Below are 20632 nucleotides of genomic sequence, written 5' to 3' on the forward strand. Positions count from 1 at the left end.
TAAATGCGGTCTTCCACCTTAAGAAACTAGAAAAAGAAGAGAAACTGAAACTCTTTTAAGTAAAAGAAAAAATACAGAGAGAAGTAATCAATGAAAGGGAAAAAGGAAAATAGAAAAAAATCAATAAAAGTAAAAATTGGTTTTTTCAGAAGACCATAAAATTGATAAATCTCTAGGAAGACTGATCTGGAGAGAAGATACAATTACCAATATCAGGAATGAAAAAGTTGACATCACCACAAATTCTACAGTTATTAAAAGAAAAAGGGAATATTCTGAATAAGCTTATCCCAACACATTGTACAACTTAGATGAAATGAACACATTGTTTTGAAAGATGCAAAGTACCAAAGTTCATTCAAAAAACAAAGGAACAAAAAAACCAGCCTGAATCATCCCTACATCTATTAAACAAGCCAATTTTGTAGTTAAAAAACCTTCCAACCACAACAATAACAAATAGGCACAGATGGTTTGACTGGGAAATTCGGCCTAACAGTTAACACAGAAATAATAACAAATCTGCACAAACTTTTTCAGAAAGTTGAAGAGGAAAGGATACTTTCTAACTCACACTATGAGCCAGCATTATTCTAATACCAAAACCAGACAAAGACTTTAACAAGAAAAATAAGTCCCAGACCAATATCACTCATAAATGTGTAAGTGAAAAAATTCTTGATACATCTTCAACAAATCAAATCCAACAAGATATAAAAAAGGATATTTTTTTTTAATTTTTTTTTTCAACGTTTATTTATTTTTGGGACAGAGAGAGACAGAGCATGAACGGGGGAGGGGCAGAGAGAGAGGGAGACACAGAATCGGAAACAGGCTCCAGGCTCTGAGCCATCAGCCCAGAGCCCGACGCGGGGCTCGAACTCACGGACCGCGAGATCGTGACCTGGCTGAAGTCGGACGCTTAACCGACTGCGCCACCCAGGCGCCCCTAAAAAAGGATATTTTTATCCTTTCTTGTTGTTTCATGACCAAGTGGAATTTAACCTAGGAATGCAAGGTTGGTGTAACATTCAGGAATCAATCACTGTAAGTAACCATTTTAAACAGATTAAAAAAGATCCATATGACCATCTTAAAAAATAACCATATGACCACCTTACTTGATGCAGAAAAGCATTTTATGAAATCCAACATCCATTTTTGATAAAATCTCTTAGCAAGCTAGGAATAGTAAAGGAGTTTCCTCAACCTGATAAAGAAAATCTACGAAAACGGACAGCTAACATTATCCTTAATGGTGGAAGACTGAATGACTTTCCCCCAAGATCAGGAGCAAGGCGATGTATGCTCTCTATCTGTATGCTCTCTATCACTAGTTACCTCTTTATAGGTGATTCTAGCCAGTACAGTTTAAAAAAAGCACCCAAATTGAAAAAAGCGTAATTGTCTTTATGTACAAATGACATGGATGTATACATAGAAAATCCTCTGGAATCTACCAAATAAGTAAAGTATTAGAATGACTTTTACAAAGTTGGAGGATGTAAGATCAACATACAAGATCAACTTCCATTTTTAATTGGGAGATTGAAATGAAAACTACCACTTTTAATAGAATCAAGCAATATAAAATACATACGGTTCAATCTAATGAAAATGTGAGAGATTTGTACACTGAAAACTATAGGGCATTTTTGAGAAAAATATTAAAAGACCTAAATAAATGGGAGAGATACCATGATTATTGATCAGAAGACTCAATATTCTTAAGATATAACTTCTTCCCAAATGGACCTCTGAATTCAGTGTAATCTCAATCAGAATCCCAGTAGACTTTTTTAGGGGAGATTTATAAGCTGATTCTAAAATTTATACGGTAATGCAAAGGACTCAGAATAGACAAAAATAACTTTGAAAATGAAAAATAAAATTGGAGGACTTACACAGGTTCCAAAATATAATGCTTTAGTAATCAAGATAGTATAGAATTGGTATAGGCAAACTGATCAATGGAACAAAACAGAGAATTAGAAAAAGGTCGACATATAAATGATTAATTGATTTTTGACAAATGTGCAGGCTGTTTAGTTGAAAATGCATAGTCTTTACAATAAAAAGGTTCTGAAACAATTAGATATCCATATGCTAGAAAACAAACTTTGATCCATGTGTCATGCCATATATAAAAATTAACTGAAAATGGATGGTAGACCTAAATATAAATCTAAAAATAAATCTTTTAGAAAAAAGGGGAAGATCTTTGCGATTTTTTATTTTTTCAAAAGATTTTTTTTTTTAATTTTATGTAGTCTCTTCATCCAATGTGGGACTCGAACTTACAACCCCGAGATCAAGAGTCACGTGCACCACCAGCTGAGCCAGCCAGACATCCCTGTGAGTTCTTTAGATCTTTGAATCTTTAAAATTTTCTAGATATAACATCAAAGGCATAGTCCATAAAAGAAAACTTGTTAAACTGGACTTTATTAAAATTAAATTGAAAGCCACTGTTAAGAGAATGAAAAGACAAGCCCCAGAGCAGGAGACAATACTTCATATCTGATCACACATTTGATAAAAGACTCATACCCAGAATATTATTTTTAAACTACCAAAACACAATAAGGAAACAACTTGAAAAATTAGCCAAAGACTTGAACAGACATTTCCCCAAAGAAGAAAGGTAGCAAATAAGGATGCAGAAAGATTTTCAACATTAGTCATTATAGTAATGCAAATTAAGGTCACACTGAGGCACTACCACAAAACTCTTAAGACAGCCTGAAGTTAAAAAGACTGAACACACCAAGTGGTGAGGAAGTTGAGGAATGCCAGAAACTATTATTTTGCAAACAGGTAAAACCATATACTTACTGTATGTCCTATCCATTTAATTCGTAGGTATTTGGCTAAGAGACATGAAACCATACAAATATTTTTACATGACTATTCAAAGGAGCTTTATTACTAATAGCAAGAAATAGAAACAACTTAAATGTCAAGTCAATAGGTGAATGGACAAACAGTCGTATAGCTATGCAAGTGAATACTTCTCAGCAAAAAAAAAAAAAAAAAAAGGGCCCGACAGAGAGTACACGCTATGATTCCATTTACAGAAAACACTAGAAAATGCAAAATAATGTATAGTGAAGAAGTCAGATTAGTGTTTACCTGGGTGCAGAGAGAAGTGAAGGAGTTGAGAAAGAGGATTCTCAAGGGCACATGGAACTTTTGGGGTGGTAGGTATGCTTAGTATCCACACCATGTGATAATTTTATGAATTTATATATACATGTGTCAAAACTTGTCAAATTGTATACTTTCAATATGTGCAGTTTATAATGTCGATTGTATCTCCATAAAGCTATTTTAAAAACTTATTTATTAAAATAGACTTTTTATGTGCAACCAACTACAATTCAGAAAAACAAAACAAAACATGAACTCCATTTAAAACAAAAACCTGTATTTCTTATCAAATGTTCCACAGTCCACTTCTCTTTGGATTCAGACTGGTTTTTAGACAGTTCAGTCAGAATTTGTGAATCTGAACTGTATACAAAATGACTTCACTGATTCAGTGGGCTTCAAATCCAGTAACTTAGGGGTTAATTATATTCTGGGTGTACTAGTATATGTGACAGGCTTTTATTTCTTTATTTATTAAAAAAATTTTTTTAATGTTTAGTTTTGAGAGAGAGAGAGAGAGAGAGAGAGAGAGAGGGCATGTGAGTGGGGGGAGGGGCAGAGAGAGAGGGAGACACAGAACTGAAGCCGGCTCCAGGCTCTGAGCTATCAGCACAGAGCCCGACGCGGACCTTGAACACACAAACCTTAAGATCATGACCTGAGCCGAAGTTGGACCTGAACCAAATGAGCCACCCAGGCACCCCTGACAGGCTTTCATAATAATCCTACAGATACATGCTTTGAATACAGAATCAGGGCTCTTGAGAAAGCAATGGAGAATATGTGGCCCATTTTTCTCTAACCTCATGAAGGTAAATAATCTAAACCACATATGCCGGAGAGCTTTTCAGTTCAGCTCCGCAAACCCATTAACTGACTGAGTAAAGCAGCCTTTACTAACAGATTTATCACCAGGACAGACAGGAAACTGCCTGGTGGAGCAGAAAGCACCCAGGTGTGAATTCAGAGGGGGATGTGGATTCAGGTGCTGTCCCTGTGGTTTACTGCCTCAGGCCTTACCATAAGCCCTACTATAAGCGCCACAAAAGCAGGTTGGGTCCTTACTGACTGACATAGTGCCTGTGAAACATTTGCTGACCTGAACTTTATTTCTTATTTATTTATTTATTTATTTGTTTGTTTGTTTGTTTATTTATTTATTTACTTACTTACTTACTTATTTAAATGTTTATTTATTTTTGAGAGAAAGAGAGAGAGCGTGAGTGGAGGGTAAGAGAGAGAAAGTGAGACACAGAATCTGAAGCAGGCTCCAGGCACAGAGCCTGACATGGGGCTCGAACCCACAAACTGTGAGATCATGACCTGAGCTGAAGTTGGAGGCCTAACCGACTGAGCCACCCAGGCGCCCCGAACCTTTATTTCTTAAAGCTTTATTTGTCTTATCAAGACCGTTTGAAAGCACACAGGCTACGAATGCGAGGGCTGGCTGGCAAATCAAGGCTAGGTAAAGAATTTACCATCAGTGCTGCATGTAGATTAGCATGATCGCCTCAAGTTTTCCAAAGAAAAGAAAAACTCTCAAGTCTAGGTTCTACCCAGCATCACTTAAATCAGTTCTCCAGGGAGAAGGCCCACATCAGTATTTTACTTTTTAAAAAAATTTTTAAACATTTATTTATTTTTGGTAGACAGAGTGCAAGCAGGGGAGGGGCAGAGAGAGAGAGACACAGAATCTGAAGCAGGCTTCAGGCTCTGAGCTCCGAGCTGTCAGCACAGAGCCTGACACGGGGTTTGAACCCATGAAGCGCAGGATCATGACCTGGGCCGAAGTTGGATGCTTAACCAACTGAGCCACCCAGGTATCCTGGCCCACATCAGTATTTTAAAATGCCCCTCATGTGATTTCAATACACGGTGACACTTGAGAATCACTGACCTAGATCCTTGAGCCATTTTAGCATCAGTTTCAACCTGCTCTCCAATATTCTAGAATGAATCTCAGAAATGGATTCAGTATTCTTGGGCTCCTGACTCTATCCATGCTCCTGAGTCACTCCCTATTGGCAGCGTCTCTATTATGCTTCCCTCACTCTCTCTGAATGATCATAATGGTTGTGTTTCCATCCTTGGAATGACCACCCAATCATTTGCTTGTGAGTTTGGTGTGGGGTAACTTTTCTGAACCATATGTGACTCATACTAATTTTATCATAGTGGGTCAGCAGGAGGAGTCATCCTTTCAACAATTTTTTGGTACCCTGATTTTGGAAAACTGGTCAATTTGCTCTCTCTATACACTGCCCACCCGCCAACCCCCCCCCCCCCCAAAAAAAAATCTTGTGCATGCTTGAAGACAGTAACCAGAAAGATATCTTTCTGAGAAACCATAATTCATTGATATTTCCTTATATGTCTATTTTCTTTGTCTTTATTCCTTCAACCCATTCCAGTTTTTTTTTAAACTGTCTCTTTATTGCAAGTATCACTTGAAAAGCCTAAGAAACATTTCTATTTCTCATTCAGTTTCATATTAAGTCAACATTGAAAAACAACAACAGCAGAAAATATGTATTCCTTGGTGGGGGAAAATTCTTGCATTTCCCTCTCCAAATGCAGAAAAAAGAGGTGACGAGAGAAATCATTCTTATAAAAGTCCTATATACACGGCAGACACATCTTTCGTCCTTTTGAAACATTTCAAGGTTTCTCCAGCTAATAACAGTGTCAAGTATTTGTGTGGAACAACGGAACATCAATATCTCACGACCATCCCCACTATGAGAGTTGGAAAAGCAAATTATTATATTTTACCTTTAGAGGGGCCCGCTTCAGTGCCTTTGCTAATTATTAGTCGATCTGTCTCTTGTCGCTGATGGACTACTTGTTAGTATACGGCAGGAGTGCCTTCCGAGGCTGCTGTAATTGAAGGTTTACAAGAGCTTCTGCGGCTGAGGCACATCCAACTTAAGACAGATGTGCTCAGCCTTGTTTTTAACAGGACTGAAATAACTGGAAATCGGTGATTTGGCTAATTGCAGGCTTCCTGGAAGTATCTCAATACAGGAAAAACTTTAGCCCTCCTCTGAAAAGTACCTTCCTTTAAGTCTAACGGTGGGCAGCCCCATTCAAAATGCCTCACCTCTCAAGGTAGCACAGACCAGAGAAAGCAACAGCTAAACCATAGACTATAATCACCAATCTTGAAAATATACTTAGAGGTAAGAACTACAGTCAGATCAATTCTTGTGGCAGAAGGTATTAGCTTAGCATTGCCTCCAGAAGAGTAGACTCTGTGGAGCCAACGGTTCAAAAATCTGACATATGGAACTCAGCTTTCAATCTTTTCAGTGATACATAAATGTGATCAAGACCATATTGCCTCTGGTGCTCATTTCCCCTATTTCCTAACACCAGTACAAGAAATGACTTTGGAAAATACACGTATTTTCTTCCTTTGATACTGTTCTTTAGAATCGTTCAAGAAGGGTTCATGGCCTGGCCCAAACTTGAGCGGATTCTGCTCTGGAACCCTATGGTTATATCTTAACCCGTGGGGTAAGGAGTCTTCAGGACCAAGGGGACATCCCTCACTTGATGTCTATTCCCCCAATCTCTTTCTAGGCCACACTTCATGCACCACGGACCTGACAAATTCCTGATCAACTAGCCATGAGACCACCCCCAAGGCCTGCACAGTCCTCTCTCTCTGGTTCATCTGACTGATAAGGTGGCGGACCACCAGAGTGTCTATCTCTGCCCTGAAAGATGGCCAAGGGCAGTGGTTTGCGGGAATGTGCAAACTGCACACTGGATGTGCAGAATGCAGTGTGCTTGACAGTTTCCCACAGGTAGGACTGGGCCAAGGGTAGGAAGACAAGAGAGGTGAACTATGCAGCGGGACCAACGATGCCACCATTGTCATATGCAGTCTGGATCTCCACGGAGGCTGGGAATTCTTAATGCAAATCTTCCTATAGGACAAAATACACTTTATTGTTTGTTAACTTGATATACAACCTTAAATACTGAGGCTCATGGTATACAGGGCTCCATATATACTCTTGCCCCGAGCCACTGGAATGTAGGGTGGGCCCAAGTTTTATGTATCCCCTAAAGAAACCACAAAGTATCTTCTGCTCAGGATTCTTAACGCATTCCATGTCAAATCTCAAATGAGAGATTTGGTTCAAGTTTTATGAAAGCAAGTAATGAGATTATAAATATTTATCTAGAAAACTTTATGTGTTTGCCTTTTAGTTATCAGTTGTGTTCTATTTTAAAACTCTTTACGTAAAAATGCTGTAGTTGACGAAATAGATCTGCGAAAGTCTATACATCTGAAAAGTCTGGAAAAGCTTTTTTTAAAAAATGAGGCATTTTCCTCAGTTCTTAGAGTGGCATTCTCAAAGAAAAAAAAAATTGAGCCCTATTGTGGTATAATGTCACAGTGTCTGACAATCCTTAATGGAGGATTCAAAATGTTATCGTCTGCCATGCACCAAAAAATTCACCCATATATTCATTTGTTCAAATAAATATCTACTGACCACCTACTGGCACTACCACCAGCCAGGCATTCCACCAGATTCTGGGCATTTTGATGACAGATAAAACATAGAGATAAGATGAAACTCAATATTAACTGGAGGAAGGTGACAAGTAAACAAGAAATTTCAATAGTTGACACATGCCATGAACTTATCAGCAGAATGCAGGGTGGGTACTAAACCCAACCCTGGAATGCATGAAGGTTTCCCAAAGACACATCAGCCAAGCTGAATAGCTGAAGAGGAGTTTATCTGGCAGAGAAAGTAAATAAAAATGTCCACTCGGAACACTTTTAAATTCCATCAGACAGTGATATACAGGAAAAAGAGACACGGGAATGAATATTTGTTGACCACTAGGTACTTCAAAAGTGCCATATGTGTGGGGCGCCTGGGTGGCTCAGTAGGTTAAGCGTCCAACTTCAGCTCAGGTCATGATCTCACAATTTGTGAATTCAAGCCCCACGTTGGGCTCTATGCTGACAGTTCAGAGCCTGGAGCCTGCTTTGGATTCTGTGTCTCTCTCTCTGCCCATCCCTCACTAGTTCTTTGTGTCTCTCTCAAAAATAAATAAAAACATTAAAAAAAAGTTTTTATAAAGTGGCATATGTGTATTAAATAACTGGTCTTCATCACGACATGGTCAAGATGGGATGACTGACACCATTTTATTGGAGAAAACAAAGACTCAGGAGGGTTAAGCAAGTCATTCCTAGTCATGGGACTGGAAAGTGGCATAGCCTGGATTCAAACTCAAGAACAGGAGAGATTCCTCCCATCGTTTTCAGGATCACTACACTGGAAAATCATGCTGAAACAAAACTTTGACTTGTCCTTGCCAGTCAGTAAGTTTCGATCCTCTTTGAGAGAAGAAGAGTTAATACATGCAAAGTGCACTGTAGTTTGTAATAGATGCCACTGGTGACAGTGTGCCAGAGTGTGTCCAGAACGGCAGATGGCAGGGCTGAACTTGTGGTTGGGATTCCCACCTTCTTGATCAGGAGTTGTTGGGCACTGTTCACGTGCTGCCTTAGCTGCTGGCAGATCTTTGATATTTAGCATCACTTAAAATTTTCATTCAGACGGACCCACTTTATCTCCAAACACTAAAAGTGAGCACAGGGTGTCTACTCCTATGTCTCTGAAAGGCCACGTGTATATACAGAACCCACGCATGTAACTTGGACTCAGATTATAGAATTGGTTTTTCTTTTCTTTTTTTTTTTTTAACCTGTCACCACCAGAATATGAAAATATACTTAGTAATACTGGCCAAATTGTCAAGGAAGTCACTTTTTGACTATAGAAGTAGAATGGAAAGGTTATTGGGGTATTGACTGCATAAGGAATTATGGTTTTTATACAATTTATATTTATAGTCCTATGTATATGGGATATCTGTGTGTATGTGTGTAAATATGCATGTATTTTTTTAAGTTAAAAAAAAATTAAATGTTTATTTTTGAGAGAGAGAGAGAGAGAGAGAGAGAGAGAACACATACGAGTGGGGGAGGGGCAGAGAGAAGTATGGAATAGGATACAAAGTGGGCTGTGTGCTGACAGCAGAGAAAGCCCAGTGTGGGGCTCGAACTCACGAACCATGAGATCATGACTTGAGCTGAAGGCGGTGCTTAACCAACTGAGCCACCCAGGCACCCAGTATGTATGTATTTTCTTTTTTTTTTTTTTTAATTAAAAAAAAATTTTTTTAACGTTTTTATTTATTTTTGAGACAGAGAGAGATAGAGCATGAATGGGGGAGGGTCAGAGAGAGAGGGAGACACAGAATCTGAAACAGGCTCCAGGCTCTGAGCAGTCAGCACAGAGCCTGACGCGGGGCTCAAACTCACGGACCGTGAGATCGTGACCTGAGCCGAAGTCGGACACTTAACCGACTGAGCCACCCAGGCGCCCCTGTATGTATTTTCTATACAATTGTATATATAGTCTTATAGAATTTGGGGCTGTATTATGGTCCAGATGCTGCTTCTCAGAGGCCTTTTTTATTTCCTTTAACTCCACAGAAGTAGAGACTGTGCAGCTTGAGGAGTTATTTAATCAAGGTTCATACCTGGGATAGGGGCCTGCTCATGGGAGAGGCAGCTTATGTTCTGTACTCAATATCTTTGGCTTCAGGGAAGGTGATGGCACTCGAAATTCAGATTTTTCTGAGGTTAATTAAACTGGGGAAAATATCTGAAGCTTTGATTACAAAGGAATGAGGGGCATACTACATACAGCCATACAAAAGGAAAACCCCTTTAATAAAGGCTTGTATTCAAACAAATTGATGCTTATTTAAATGTTTATTCTTTCCCTCAGAAAGGGATAAATATTAGGAAGAAAAGTCCAAGTAAGTGAGAAGAGAGAGATGACTGAAGTGAGGCCTTTTAGACTCAGTGGTCAGGGAAGGTTTCCCTGACGAGGGGAAATGTGAGCAGACACCTGAATGGTGTGAAAAGTTTACCATGTGGAGATTCAAATGAAGAAAGCTCCAAGCAGATGAATTAGCCAGAGTAAGAGTTCTGAAGTAGAAATCAGCAGTGTAGATTTAAGGAAGGCCCAGAAAGCCAGTGTGGCCCCAGAAGTATAAGAGGGGGAGGGAGCCTTAGTTGAGGGGAGAGGGAGAGAGGGAGAGAGAGGTAGATTTGCAAATAACTGGGGGTGGTGGAGGGCCAGATCATGCAGGGCTCTGAATGTCATGTGAAAGAGTTTGGGTTTTATTTTATTTTATTTAAAAAAAAATTTTTTTTTTCAACATTTTATTTATTTTGGGGACAGAGAGAGACAGAGCATGAACGGGGGAGGGGCAGAGAGAGAGGGAGACACAGAATCGGAAACAGGCTCCAGGCTCTGAGCCATCAGCCCAGAGCCCGACGCGGGGCTCGAACTCACGGACCACAAGATCGTGACCTGGCTGAAGTCGGACGCTTAACCGACTGTGCCACCCAGGCGCCCCTGGGTTTTATTTTAAACGTGATGGGAAGCCACTGAGGAGTTTTGAGCAGGAAGCAACACAATCTGATTTGTATTACCCAACAGTCACTCTAGCTAGGGTATGAGAAACAGACTATAGGAAGGTAACAGTTAATGTATGGAAACCACTTTGGAAGCTCCAGCAACCGTCCAAGAGGTGATGACAGACAGCGAGGTGATGCCAAGTAAGAAGGTGATGCTGAGGCATGACTGGAGATATGGCAAAGATGGAGCTGAGGACTTTTGGGTAGGCTGGTGATGGGTTAGGTCTTTGGCTTGAGCAACTTGGGCAAATTGTGATGCCATTAGTTGATCTTGGGAGGAATCAGGGGAAGCAATGAGCCTGAGGAGGCAAATCAAAGGCTTAACGTCAGACATGTTAAGTCTGAAGTAGCCATTAGATATCCAAGAGGAGACATGAGCGGACAGTTGCAGAGACAAATTTGTACTCAGAGGAAATATTAGGACTGGGAGTAAGAATTAGGAGATACTATTATAGAGATGGTATATAAAACCATAGTCTCCGATGAGATCTCCAAGGGAGCATGCAGGAGTGAATGTAGAGGGCAAAGGGAAGAGGGGTGAGCACTGAGTTCCAGGGCCCTCTTCCCACACGGAGCTGGGAGGAGGAAAAGCCAGCAAAGCAGACGGAGTATGCTGCTGGAATGGTAGGAAGCAACCCACTAGAGTACCTCTTGGAAGTCAAGACATTTTAATAAAGACAGAGGGTATGATCAACATTGTGAAAAGTTGCTGAAAGAATGAGTAAGAATAGCAACTTATATAAAAAAAGAAAACTCTTTTAGAAACATTAAGCTAAGAATTAAGGGCTCTGTAATTACTTATGTGAGAAAAAGGGCTTATACGAGGTCACGATTCTACAAATATTAATTGAACGGTCTTCTTATAAAATCCGACGTTTAAAAATAGTGTGACAGGGGTGTTGGGTGGGTCAGTCAGTTAAGCTTCAGACTCTTGGTTTCTGCTCAGGTCATGAATTCGTGGTTCCGTGGGATCGAGTCCCACTTGAGGCTCCGTGCTGAGTATGGAGCCTGCTTGGGATTCTGTTTCCCTCTCCCCCCACCCCCAACTCTCTTTTTCTCTCTGTCTCAGCCCCTCCCTGGCTCGTAAAGCTCTCTCCCCTCTCTTTCTCAAAATGAATAAACATACATACATACATACATAAAAAAGTGACAATTTGATAACAGTGCGTATGTTAACTAGAGGCTGCTTATACAAATGAAGCAATTAACCCAAATGCCAACCAACCAACAGCCTCCTTGAAAGGCTACCCACAGGTGGGAGAGATGATTTTTTCCACTCTCAACAATTTTAGCAACTAGTATATGAGTTATGTTGAGGCTAAATATAAAGAGTAGGATTCCATACTTTCATAAGTGGGCTAAGTCAAAATGCCCTATCACTGGTGAGTTTGTGTCACTGTTATAATCAAAATTTTATGTCCAAGTCAATGCCTCTGTGTTCCATTTTGGATGTCACCACTACTTCCATTTCTTGGCCTCTCCGCAGACATTTGGTAAAACTACTGAATTCTGTGTAGCGTATTTTCTCCTTGGATGACCTAGAATGATTCAAAACCAAGGGCTACTTTTCCTTTATCACACAATATGCCCTAAATGAATCATGCCCAGTAGCTGGTGTATATTCAAAGAAAATGGTTAGGGAATATAAACCAATAATCATGTAAGTAAAGCATCACTGAAATAGAAAAAGTACATACAGCAGAATAATCTAAAATCCAGTCCAAAGGCAACTGTATTAAATTATCTGTAGCTCACATGTCCTCCAGCCAGGTCAACAATGTATAGAAGGCTGATTACTGATTAGATTATTTAACCAGCCTCTAAAATAGAGAGTGCTAGGTACACAGTAGGCACTCAATACCTGTAGAGTTATTTTAGAAAGAAAATATGATTTTGGAATTTTTAAGCAAGCTCTACTCTTCAGAATTCAATTTGTAATTGTTCCTCATGAAAGGCTTGACCAGCACCAAAGTGGGGGCACGGTCTCCGTGCATAATGATTTTATCAGTTTTTAAAAATGCTTTAGCAAACTAAACTTACACAATTTGATTTTCTTGCCATTGCTTTCCCTATACCATCAAAGATGATTCTTTCTTTACTATTTCGAACTCATAAAATTGCTAAAAATCTAAAATTCAATTTGCCACATTACTACTAATTTGAATAATGGCTGAATAAAAGACAGGGAACGCTGAAGCAGCATTGATTTCTAAAACATTTTGCACTTTCCTCCTCCATCCCTGTAAAGTAAAGCTCGGATGCTACGCACAATTACACAAGAAAATCAAGAAAGCCATTACATTCAGCATTTTGTCATGATCATTGTTACCATGGCAAAAAGTGGGCTTAGTTTAGCACAGCTGTCACGGACGAGGTCTGCTGGCCTTTTGTAAAGCTGAGTAACAATATGATACCAAATTCTGTAGCCTGTCACTGTTTTGTTTTGTTTTGTTTTCTTCCCCAGGACAAGACTATTGTCCACAGATGTTACTGTCTCATTCCTTAATGATCTGGGCCAGTGTCGTCGTCTTACTGTATTCTTGGCCAGTGACTGAGGAACAGAGTTAATCTAGGAAGGTTACTGCTTGCCCTACCTGCTGTTCTAAGGGGGGGAAAAATGTGTGGTGTGAAAACTTGGGACTTCAATACTAGAAAAAGCCAAAGTTTCAACAGTGGTACTATAAATGACTACAGAGAGGCGCTGGAGAGGGCATGGGTTTGGGAGTGAGAAAGACAAATGCATGATAACTAACTGTAAGGCATATACTTTCTCTCTGAGAATCAGTTATGTATCAAGTAGGAGAAGTAGGGGCGCCTGGGTGGCGCAGTCGGTTAAGCGTCCGACTTCAGCCAGGTCACGATCTCGCGGTCCGTGAGTTCGAGCCCCGCGTCAGGCTCTGGGCTGATGGCTCAGAGCCTGGAGCCTGTTTCCGATTCTGTGTCTCCCTCTCTCTCTGCCCCTCCCCCGTTCATGCTCTGTCTCTCTCTGTCCCCAAAAAAATAAATAAACGTTGAAAAAAAAAAATTAAAAAAAAAAAAAAAGTAGGAGAAGTAACTTCCTTGTGAGGATTAACAGAGAATGTGGAGGCCCAGGCACATATTGAATGGTGGGTATTCAATAACAAAAGCATCCTCCCCTCCGACCTTTTCCCTTCATCACTAAGATTTCCATGCTTTGAAGTTGGTAGGTAAACTGTTTTCTGTTGGAAGGTAAATAATTTTGATCTTATGTGACACTATCCTCACAGAGCTAAGGGTAAGGTATTTTTAAAGGTCTGAGAGTATGCATAAATTTCACATCAAAAAGAAAAAAAGTTAGTGTCGATATCATAATACGCCCCATATCTTATTACTTCTGGTTTTAGTGATGCCAATATTATCGCTATAAAATGGAATATGGGAGTATATACTAATTTTGACCTTATGCAGAGATTTTTACTTTTAAAAAATGAAGCAACATTATGAAAGCAGAGAAGTTTAAATTATCTGAAATGAATACATTAATCAAGTCTCTGTACTTACCAGAAACAAAGGCTACGAGCATTTTTACCAGCTAAACAAAATATTTTTTCTAATGAGATTTCAGCTGAGTATCGTTTATCTTAAGAGAAAAATAATGGGACCTTACCTATTCCAGTAGCTCCAGAACTGGTCATGCAGGTAGGCATGGTGGCTACATTCATCACCAAATGAGGCTTTGCTTTCAATCCAGTGAATTATGTGCCCTTCTACAGCTAAGGGACAAAGCATTACTAATACAGAGCAAAGAGAAGGGAAGACTGAAAATACTGAACTCTGTCTAGGCCTCTCTGTACTTCAAATTAGCAAGCGGAGGCTTAGCCCTCGCTGTCATCTATGGATGTAATTAGAACACAACACATCGTGTGTGTTCTTATGAGGAACATTAATGCAATAATCATATCCCTTTGATTTACATCATCCTCTTCGAAAGCCCCTCTCCTACTTTGACACTGCCTCTGTAAGTGGGCAAGTAACAGGAAAGCAAACCAAAGCAAGCCAGCCTGGCTTCTCAACAGAACCACGTGGAAAAATTCAGAATTGAGAGAGATGACTTGAAAATGGCACCCCAAATGTCTTCAGAGGATATGCTTATTTCTCAAATTGAGGTAAACGTTTTCAAGGCAGAGATTTCTTCTGAATCTATTATTGTCTGTAATTCTAAAACAATCTTTTCCAACAATTTCACCCATTTAAAGCTAATCTACTCTGGTTACATTTGCTAATATTAACAAAAAGTAAAAAAACAAAACAAAACAAAAAGTCTACGGAGGAAACACACCCCCTTTCTCTATAAAAAAAATGCAGAAGAGAGTTTAAGGACTTACCAACTGGAACTTGTAAAATAAAGTCTGGTGTTTTGTCATAACCCTTGGCACGGAGCTGATCTTCATCTACAGGAAAAACAAATACTGTTACTTCTAATAGTGTTCCATTAACAAGACAGCAATATAATTGCTTTTTTTTTCTTAAAAATGTATAAAAATTACTAATGCAGTCTTAGGCATGCAATGCGGTGTCAGAATAAATGAACTTTCTTAACAAACCTGAAGCATAGATTAAAAAAAATGCCTCTTTGTCCCTTCTGCATTTTTATGTCTTTATTATAAATATCATTAATTCAAGCTGTCATCTGTTACCTTTTTTGTAATTGAAAATACTCAAAATAATGAAATATACTTACTGATTAAAAGAAAAGGCTTTCACCACTATGAATATCACTAATGTTATCAGCCAATATTGGCAATTTACAGTGAGGCACAAGCACAGTGGCCTTTACAATTATAAAGCAAATGTTTTCATTAGAGCAATTAAGAAAGTTTAGTTTCAATTAGTAAAACTATTCCTACACACAAGAACACAGAAAGGGACAAGGACAATAAGATCACTACAGAGAATTAATTGCCCTGCTTAATTCCTTTGGTATGCTATTGTTTCTGGCATTTAACAGAGTTTTACAACTAACAATATGTAATTCTGAAAAGCAAACAGGCTTTGAGATTTTTTTTTGTAAGTCTGTTCGATTTCTTGATCCTCTGTAAATATCAATGATCCATTCAGAAGGAAGGGAGGCAGGAAAACAGGGGGCTTGAGAAAGTTGGAAAAAACTAGCAAGGTGCTTGGTTTAAAAAAAAAAAAAGTTCCAATATTTTCTAAATGCTGTCCTTGACTTCTAATGGCATTACAATGTGATTTCTGAAATGAAGAGTTCTCCATTAGATTTTGGAGTGACCTGGTCATTCAATTCCAGACATGGCTTTCTGTCTTCACCCAACCTCAACTAATGGCCCAACCAAGTAACAAGGAAGGCTGTGTGGTCTCTTAACACCTACTGGGCTGTTGACATTGTCTTGCATCCCATTCGCCTTCCTGCATCACCTTTGATTAAAATTAATGGCCCATTCCCAGTGTTGGGTAGCTTATTTCCAATCCATTTGTCAGCCCAAGACAGTGGTTTCATGGCCAATGTTCAGAAACTCTGTTTTAGAACACTCTTGTGTACATCTTGAAAGGTCAGCATTTTAAACGTAAATAACCTTTTAATGACAAGACATATTTAAACTAGATATTTAAGTTAAATTTTGTTAAAAGCCAATGTCCTTTATCCAGACTTTGAAGGATTAATGCCAGAATTCACAACAATCTCCCCTCCTTGAAATATAAAAAATCTTAACTATTGAGATAAGAAAATACAAATTTAAGTAATTTTACTTTAAAAACAAGAAAATTTGGAAGACTGGACTGCAGAAGAACCAGACTGGGAAAAATTTTTATCCTCTCGATACACTGGCCACAACAAGAATATTCACTGGAAAAGACATTTATTAAAAGCAACTCAAGTGCCTTGAGGTGATGTTACTATAGCTGATGAACAGTTTTAAAAGCTGGGTTGACATTAAAAAACAGAGATTAATATTGCATTAAAACTATCCTAGCTTGATCCACCTTTGCAGATGTTAAAATCTGTTTCAGAAAGAAAAATGATTATGTTTCTGACAGCAGCTCAAAACAAAATTTCAAAGGTCACCAACCAATCCAAATGCACATATTAAAACCCCCTTGGAGGTACATGTTGCACTCCTGTTCACTGCACCAAAATTACCAACACAATACTTAGAATTTAAACACTGTCACTTAATGTGAAAGTACACACACACATACACACCCCTAAACCATGGGCAGAAAACATCAGGTGAGGTTAGAGAATCTTCCCATCTTTCAGTGGAGAACTTTCAAGTGTAACCATGAACTTTCTCACTCCATTCTCCCCCTCTCTGCCACCCCCTCCCCCGCCCCAGCCTTCTCAGTAGGAAGTTGATCCGATAGTAACTGTACCCAAAGGATAGCTTCTAGAAGTCTGTGTCACCACTAGTGATATCATATATATATATTGAGAGTAAAGAGGTTATTCCACATGTCTGAAATACCATGTTATTTATTGGGTCTCTACCCCATTCTTTTATTTACTAAAGTCTCACTGCTTACCATTCCTGTTTCAACCTTCACATTGTTTCTTTCATCCTAGGTTTCCCAAAAAAGGAAGAGAGAATTGTTGCAGGATTTTTCACCTCAATACATGAGATTCGCTGTCTCGCTGCTTAGAAGAATGAAGAGGTGGACACAAAATGAGCAGCAGGCAAAAGTTTATTAGAGTATAAGATTAGAAAGTAAGAATAGAAGGAAAGGTCTCTTTACAGAGAGGGGCCATTTGAAAATGAATGTCTGCTACTTTAGGCAAGGGTCATTGTTGTACAAGGTTCTAGTCAGCACCCCTTCCCTTCCCCCTTCTTCCTTCTCAGGTTCTACCCTAACTGGCTGAATAACTCTAGGTGCTAGGTTGTCCATTCCTGATTGGCTTGACTCCATTGTGTGAGGAGTCAAACTGGTCATACTGTCCCTTGTGTAACGTAAGTTTTATGGATACTTTTTTTAGTTAGGTATTTTGATTGTCAAATTCCTGAGGAGATCCTGAGGGGGAGTAGGTGGTGTCTATTACATTCTTAAGAGGAACTTTATGCCCGAGGGGGTTTGCTGTTTTCAAATGCTCCCAGCATTGTTCCAAAATATGTGTTTTCCCCCACCCAAGGACCTCAGGTATTAACCTTTCCCTCTCTGCCTATTTTAACTTTGCCCATGGAATGATGTGGGCAAAGTTCAGAGGAAATGACAGCACAAGAATAGAGAGTAGCATTATGAGCAGGTGGCCTTCTTCACCTGGTTTAGGCCCCAGGAGAAGTTTCTATCATGGATCATCCTATGGGGAGATTTTTAAGGTCAGCCTCATCCATCTGGCCTGATTTCCTGGTCTTTATGCTCATTTCCTGGCCCCCCAGCCTAAAAAGATTCCTTACCACTAGATTACCCAAATCATTGGGTATGGATTTACATTCTGACTATCTTGTCATGGTTCCAACTCCATGATCTAGAGATTATGCTCAATCATCAGCCCACATTGCTTCCCTTCTGCTTCACTCTTTCTTCCTTCCCTTGTCTTATGGTGCTTACTCCCTATTTTCCCTAGACCGGGCGTGAAGCCTCTAGTCTGAGAACGGGAAATGTTTCCTTTTCATTTTTTAAAACCTATTCATTGCCTCACTCTTACCACCAACATATGCTTTGTATTTAATGTTCAAAAAGCTAAACTGAATAAAATACAAGTACATTTTAAAGAATATCCAGGGGTGCCTGGGTGGCGCAGTCGGTTGAGCGTCCGACTTCAGCCAGGTCACGATCTCGCGGTCCGGGAGTTCGAGCTCCGCGTCGGGCTCTGGGCTGATGGCTCAGAGCCTGGAGCCTGTTTCCGATTCTGTGTCTCCCTCTCTCTCTGCCCCTCCCCCGTTCATGCTCTGTCTCTCTCTGTCCCAAAAATAAATAAACGTTGAAAATAAATAGATAAATAAAGAAAGAATATCCATGCCTTCTACAAAGCCTAACTAGACTGACTTAATAATTTTCTCTCCTGATTTAACTTTCCATTAATCAATAAGACACAGAAACAAACAAACAAAAAAAAATGTGGCCCAAAGTTCAAGGTTTTATTTGATACCTCTTACTGCTATCTTTCATCCTTGGTTCCAACTGTTTGCTCTGAGGTTCATCTTGATCATCAAAGAAGGAACTGCCTCCCTTTCCTTAACACTCATGGGAAGTTTTTCTACTTTTGTCTTTGATCTACAGTATTTTAAATAACATTGGAATTATCCATTCCTTAAAATATGGGTAGAATTCCTCACAGAAAACAATCTGGGCCTGGTGCTACTCTGGTGGGCAGCCCTTTGGTTACTATTCCCATTTCTTTGATAGCTATCAATCTGTTTAGATTTTTATCTCTTTTACAGTCAGTTTTGCAATCTATATTTTCCTTGAGAATTATACATTTCATCGAGGTTCTTATAGCTCTTTGTACATAATGGAGCCAAACGGCTACTTAAGATTCTTTGAACTTCCCAAATGGAAAACTGAATGTTTAAGTAACCTCATACTTTGAGGGGGGGGGGGGAAAAAAGAAAATTAACTAGAAAGGGTAAAAAAGAGAAATAACAATGTTTTAAAATAGCACTTTTAGTACAGCTTCCCAAAATGTTGGAGATCAATATGAAATCAACCTCCAATCCTGTGTACTTATCTTATGCAGTGAATATAGGAAATTGGAAGCAAGGCTCATATTTAAGGTACATGTTAAAAACACCCAATATATTTCATAACTACTGAGTTGCTTAATGTCACAGTTCAAGCATTCACTATCAAAATTAACAGAATATTCTTGCTTAAAGCAGGCTTCTTAGCCTCAAGATCCACAAAATGCAGGATTTTTAGATAATGTGTGTGACTCACGAACCACAGTATTTCTGAGCCTGAAAAGTCTTAGAGATTACTAGTCCAGTATTCCAATTTGTACATGATATAAATGGCCCAGAGGAGTTAAATGACTCACCAAGACCTAGGCCTCTTGGATAGCTAAAGACACAGGTAAAAACCTGCTTCAACCACATTCTAGTTGGTCCTAACAGACCACGTACCTCTTTTAATTAAATTTGATCATGTGTGACATTTATGAAGTAGGGGAAAAATTCTTATTTTCCTGCTGGAAGATCTTAAAGCACGGAAGAGGTGATGGCCATTGTCTGATAGTATTTAGGTTACATGTGCCTGAAAAGGAAATGAACTACATAATCTCGATTTCTAGCATTTCGGTGGTCCTCTCTCCAATTGAAATTTTAAAAAAATCAATGAAACTGCATCCACAGATAAAACTGAGGTTAAATTTTTAAAAGCAACTCAGGTCTTCATTTATTTTTAAGTTGTCAGGCCTGCCTTTGCAGGGTATTTAAAAAAGGAATTTACACATACTTAAAGAACACTGTGAAAGTTTAATTTCTCTGGCCTTTTAATTACCCTCTCCTCTAAATGCCCCAAAATATCCAAAGCAATTAAGTACTAATTACACAATTTCTTTTTCTAAAATAAAGGGCTGATTTTGAGTCAGAGAACAAAACACATCTGAAACTAGTTAACATATACTTAAGAATCATAAAAGGGCATGAGGAGTACCAAGGAAAAGTTAGAGGTTTTCTTTTGTTTGTTTTATTAAAAGACTTTAAAATGTTAAGAAATACAGTTATTCCCAGGAAAATTATGCAAAATTCCAGTTCACAACGCCTGAAAATGAAAAGTAACATTGTGACCAGGCCTTTTATCTATGAATTTGTCAAAAGGCTTCTAAAATGCTAGGCTTAAATACATTCTTTGATAAAAAGAATTTTAACACCTATTAAATTTCTACTAAATTGAAGAAGGGCAAAAGATATATTGTAGTTTTCGTATGTGTTGATGGATATCTTTTCTATTCTCGCATTTTGTTTTCTTGTGTTTCCCCCCCCACCAAACTCTCATTCAATACTTGGAGCTATGGGCCCCCTGCCCCATCCCATATTT

General features: G+C 39.0%; 1 protein-coding gene across 1 annotated transcript in view; it reads right to left on the reverse strand.

The window, feature by feature from the left end:
• The window catches only part of CDIN1 (CDAN1 interacting nuclease 1), a 214337-nt gene that overhangs the window by 88177 nt on the left and 105528 nt on the right, over positions 1 to 20632 (reverse strand). Inside the window, exons 9-10 of the mRNA XM_030318553.1 lie at positions 15025 to 15090; positions 14307 to 14412 (exon numbers count right to left, since the gene is read on the reverse strand). Coding sequence (XP_030174413.1) covers positions 14307 to 14412; positions 15025 to 15090 — 172 coding nt within the window. The remainder of the gene's footprint in view (positions 1 to 14306; positions 14413 to 15024; positions 15091 to 20632) is intronic.

This window comes from Lynx canadensis, chromosome B3, assembly GCF_007474595.2.
Source record: "Lynx canadensis isolate LIC74 chromosome B3, mLynCan4.pri.v2, whole genome shotgun sequence".
Classification (NCBI taxonomy): Eukaryota; Metazoa; Chordata; class Mammalia; order Carnivora; family Felidae; genus Lynx; species Lynx canadensis.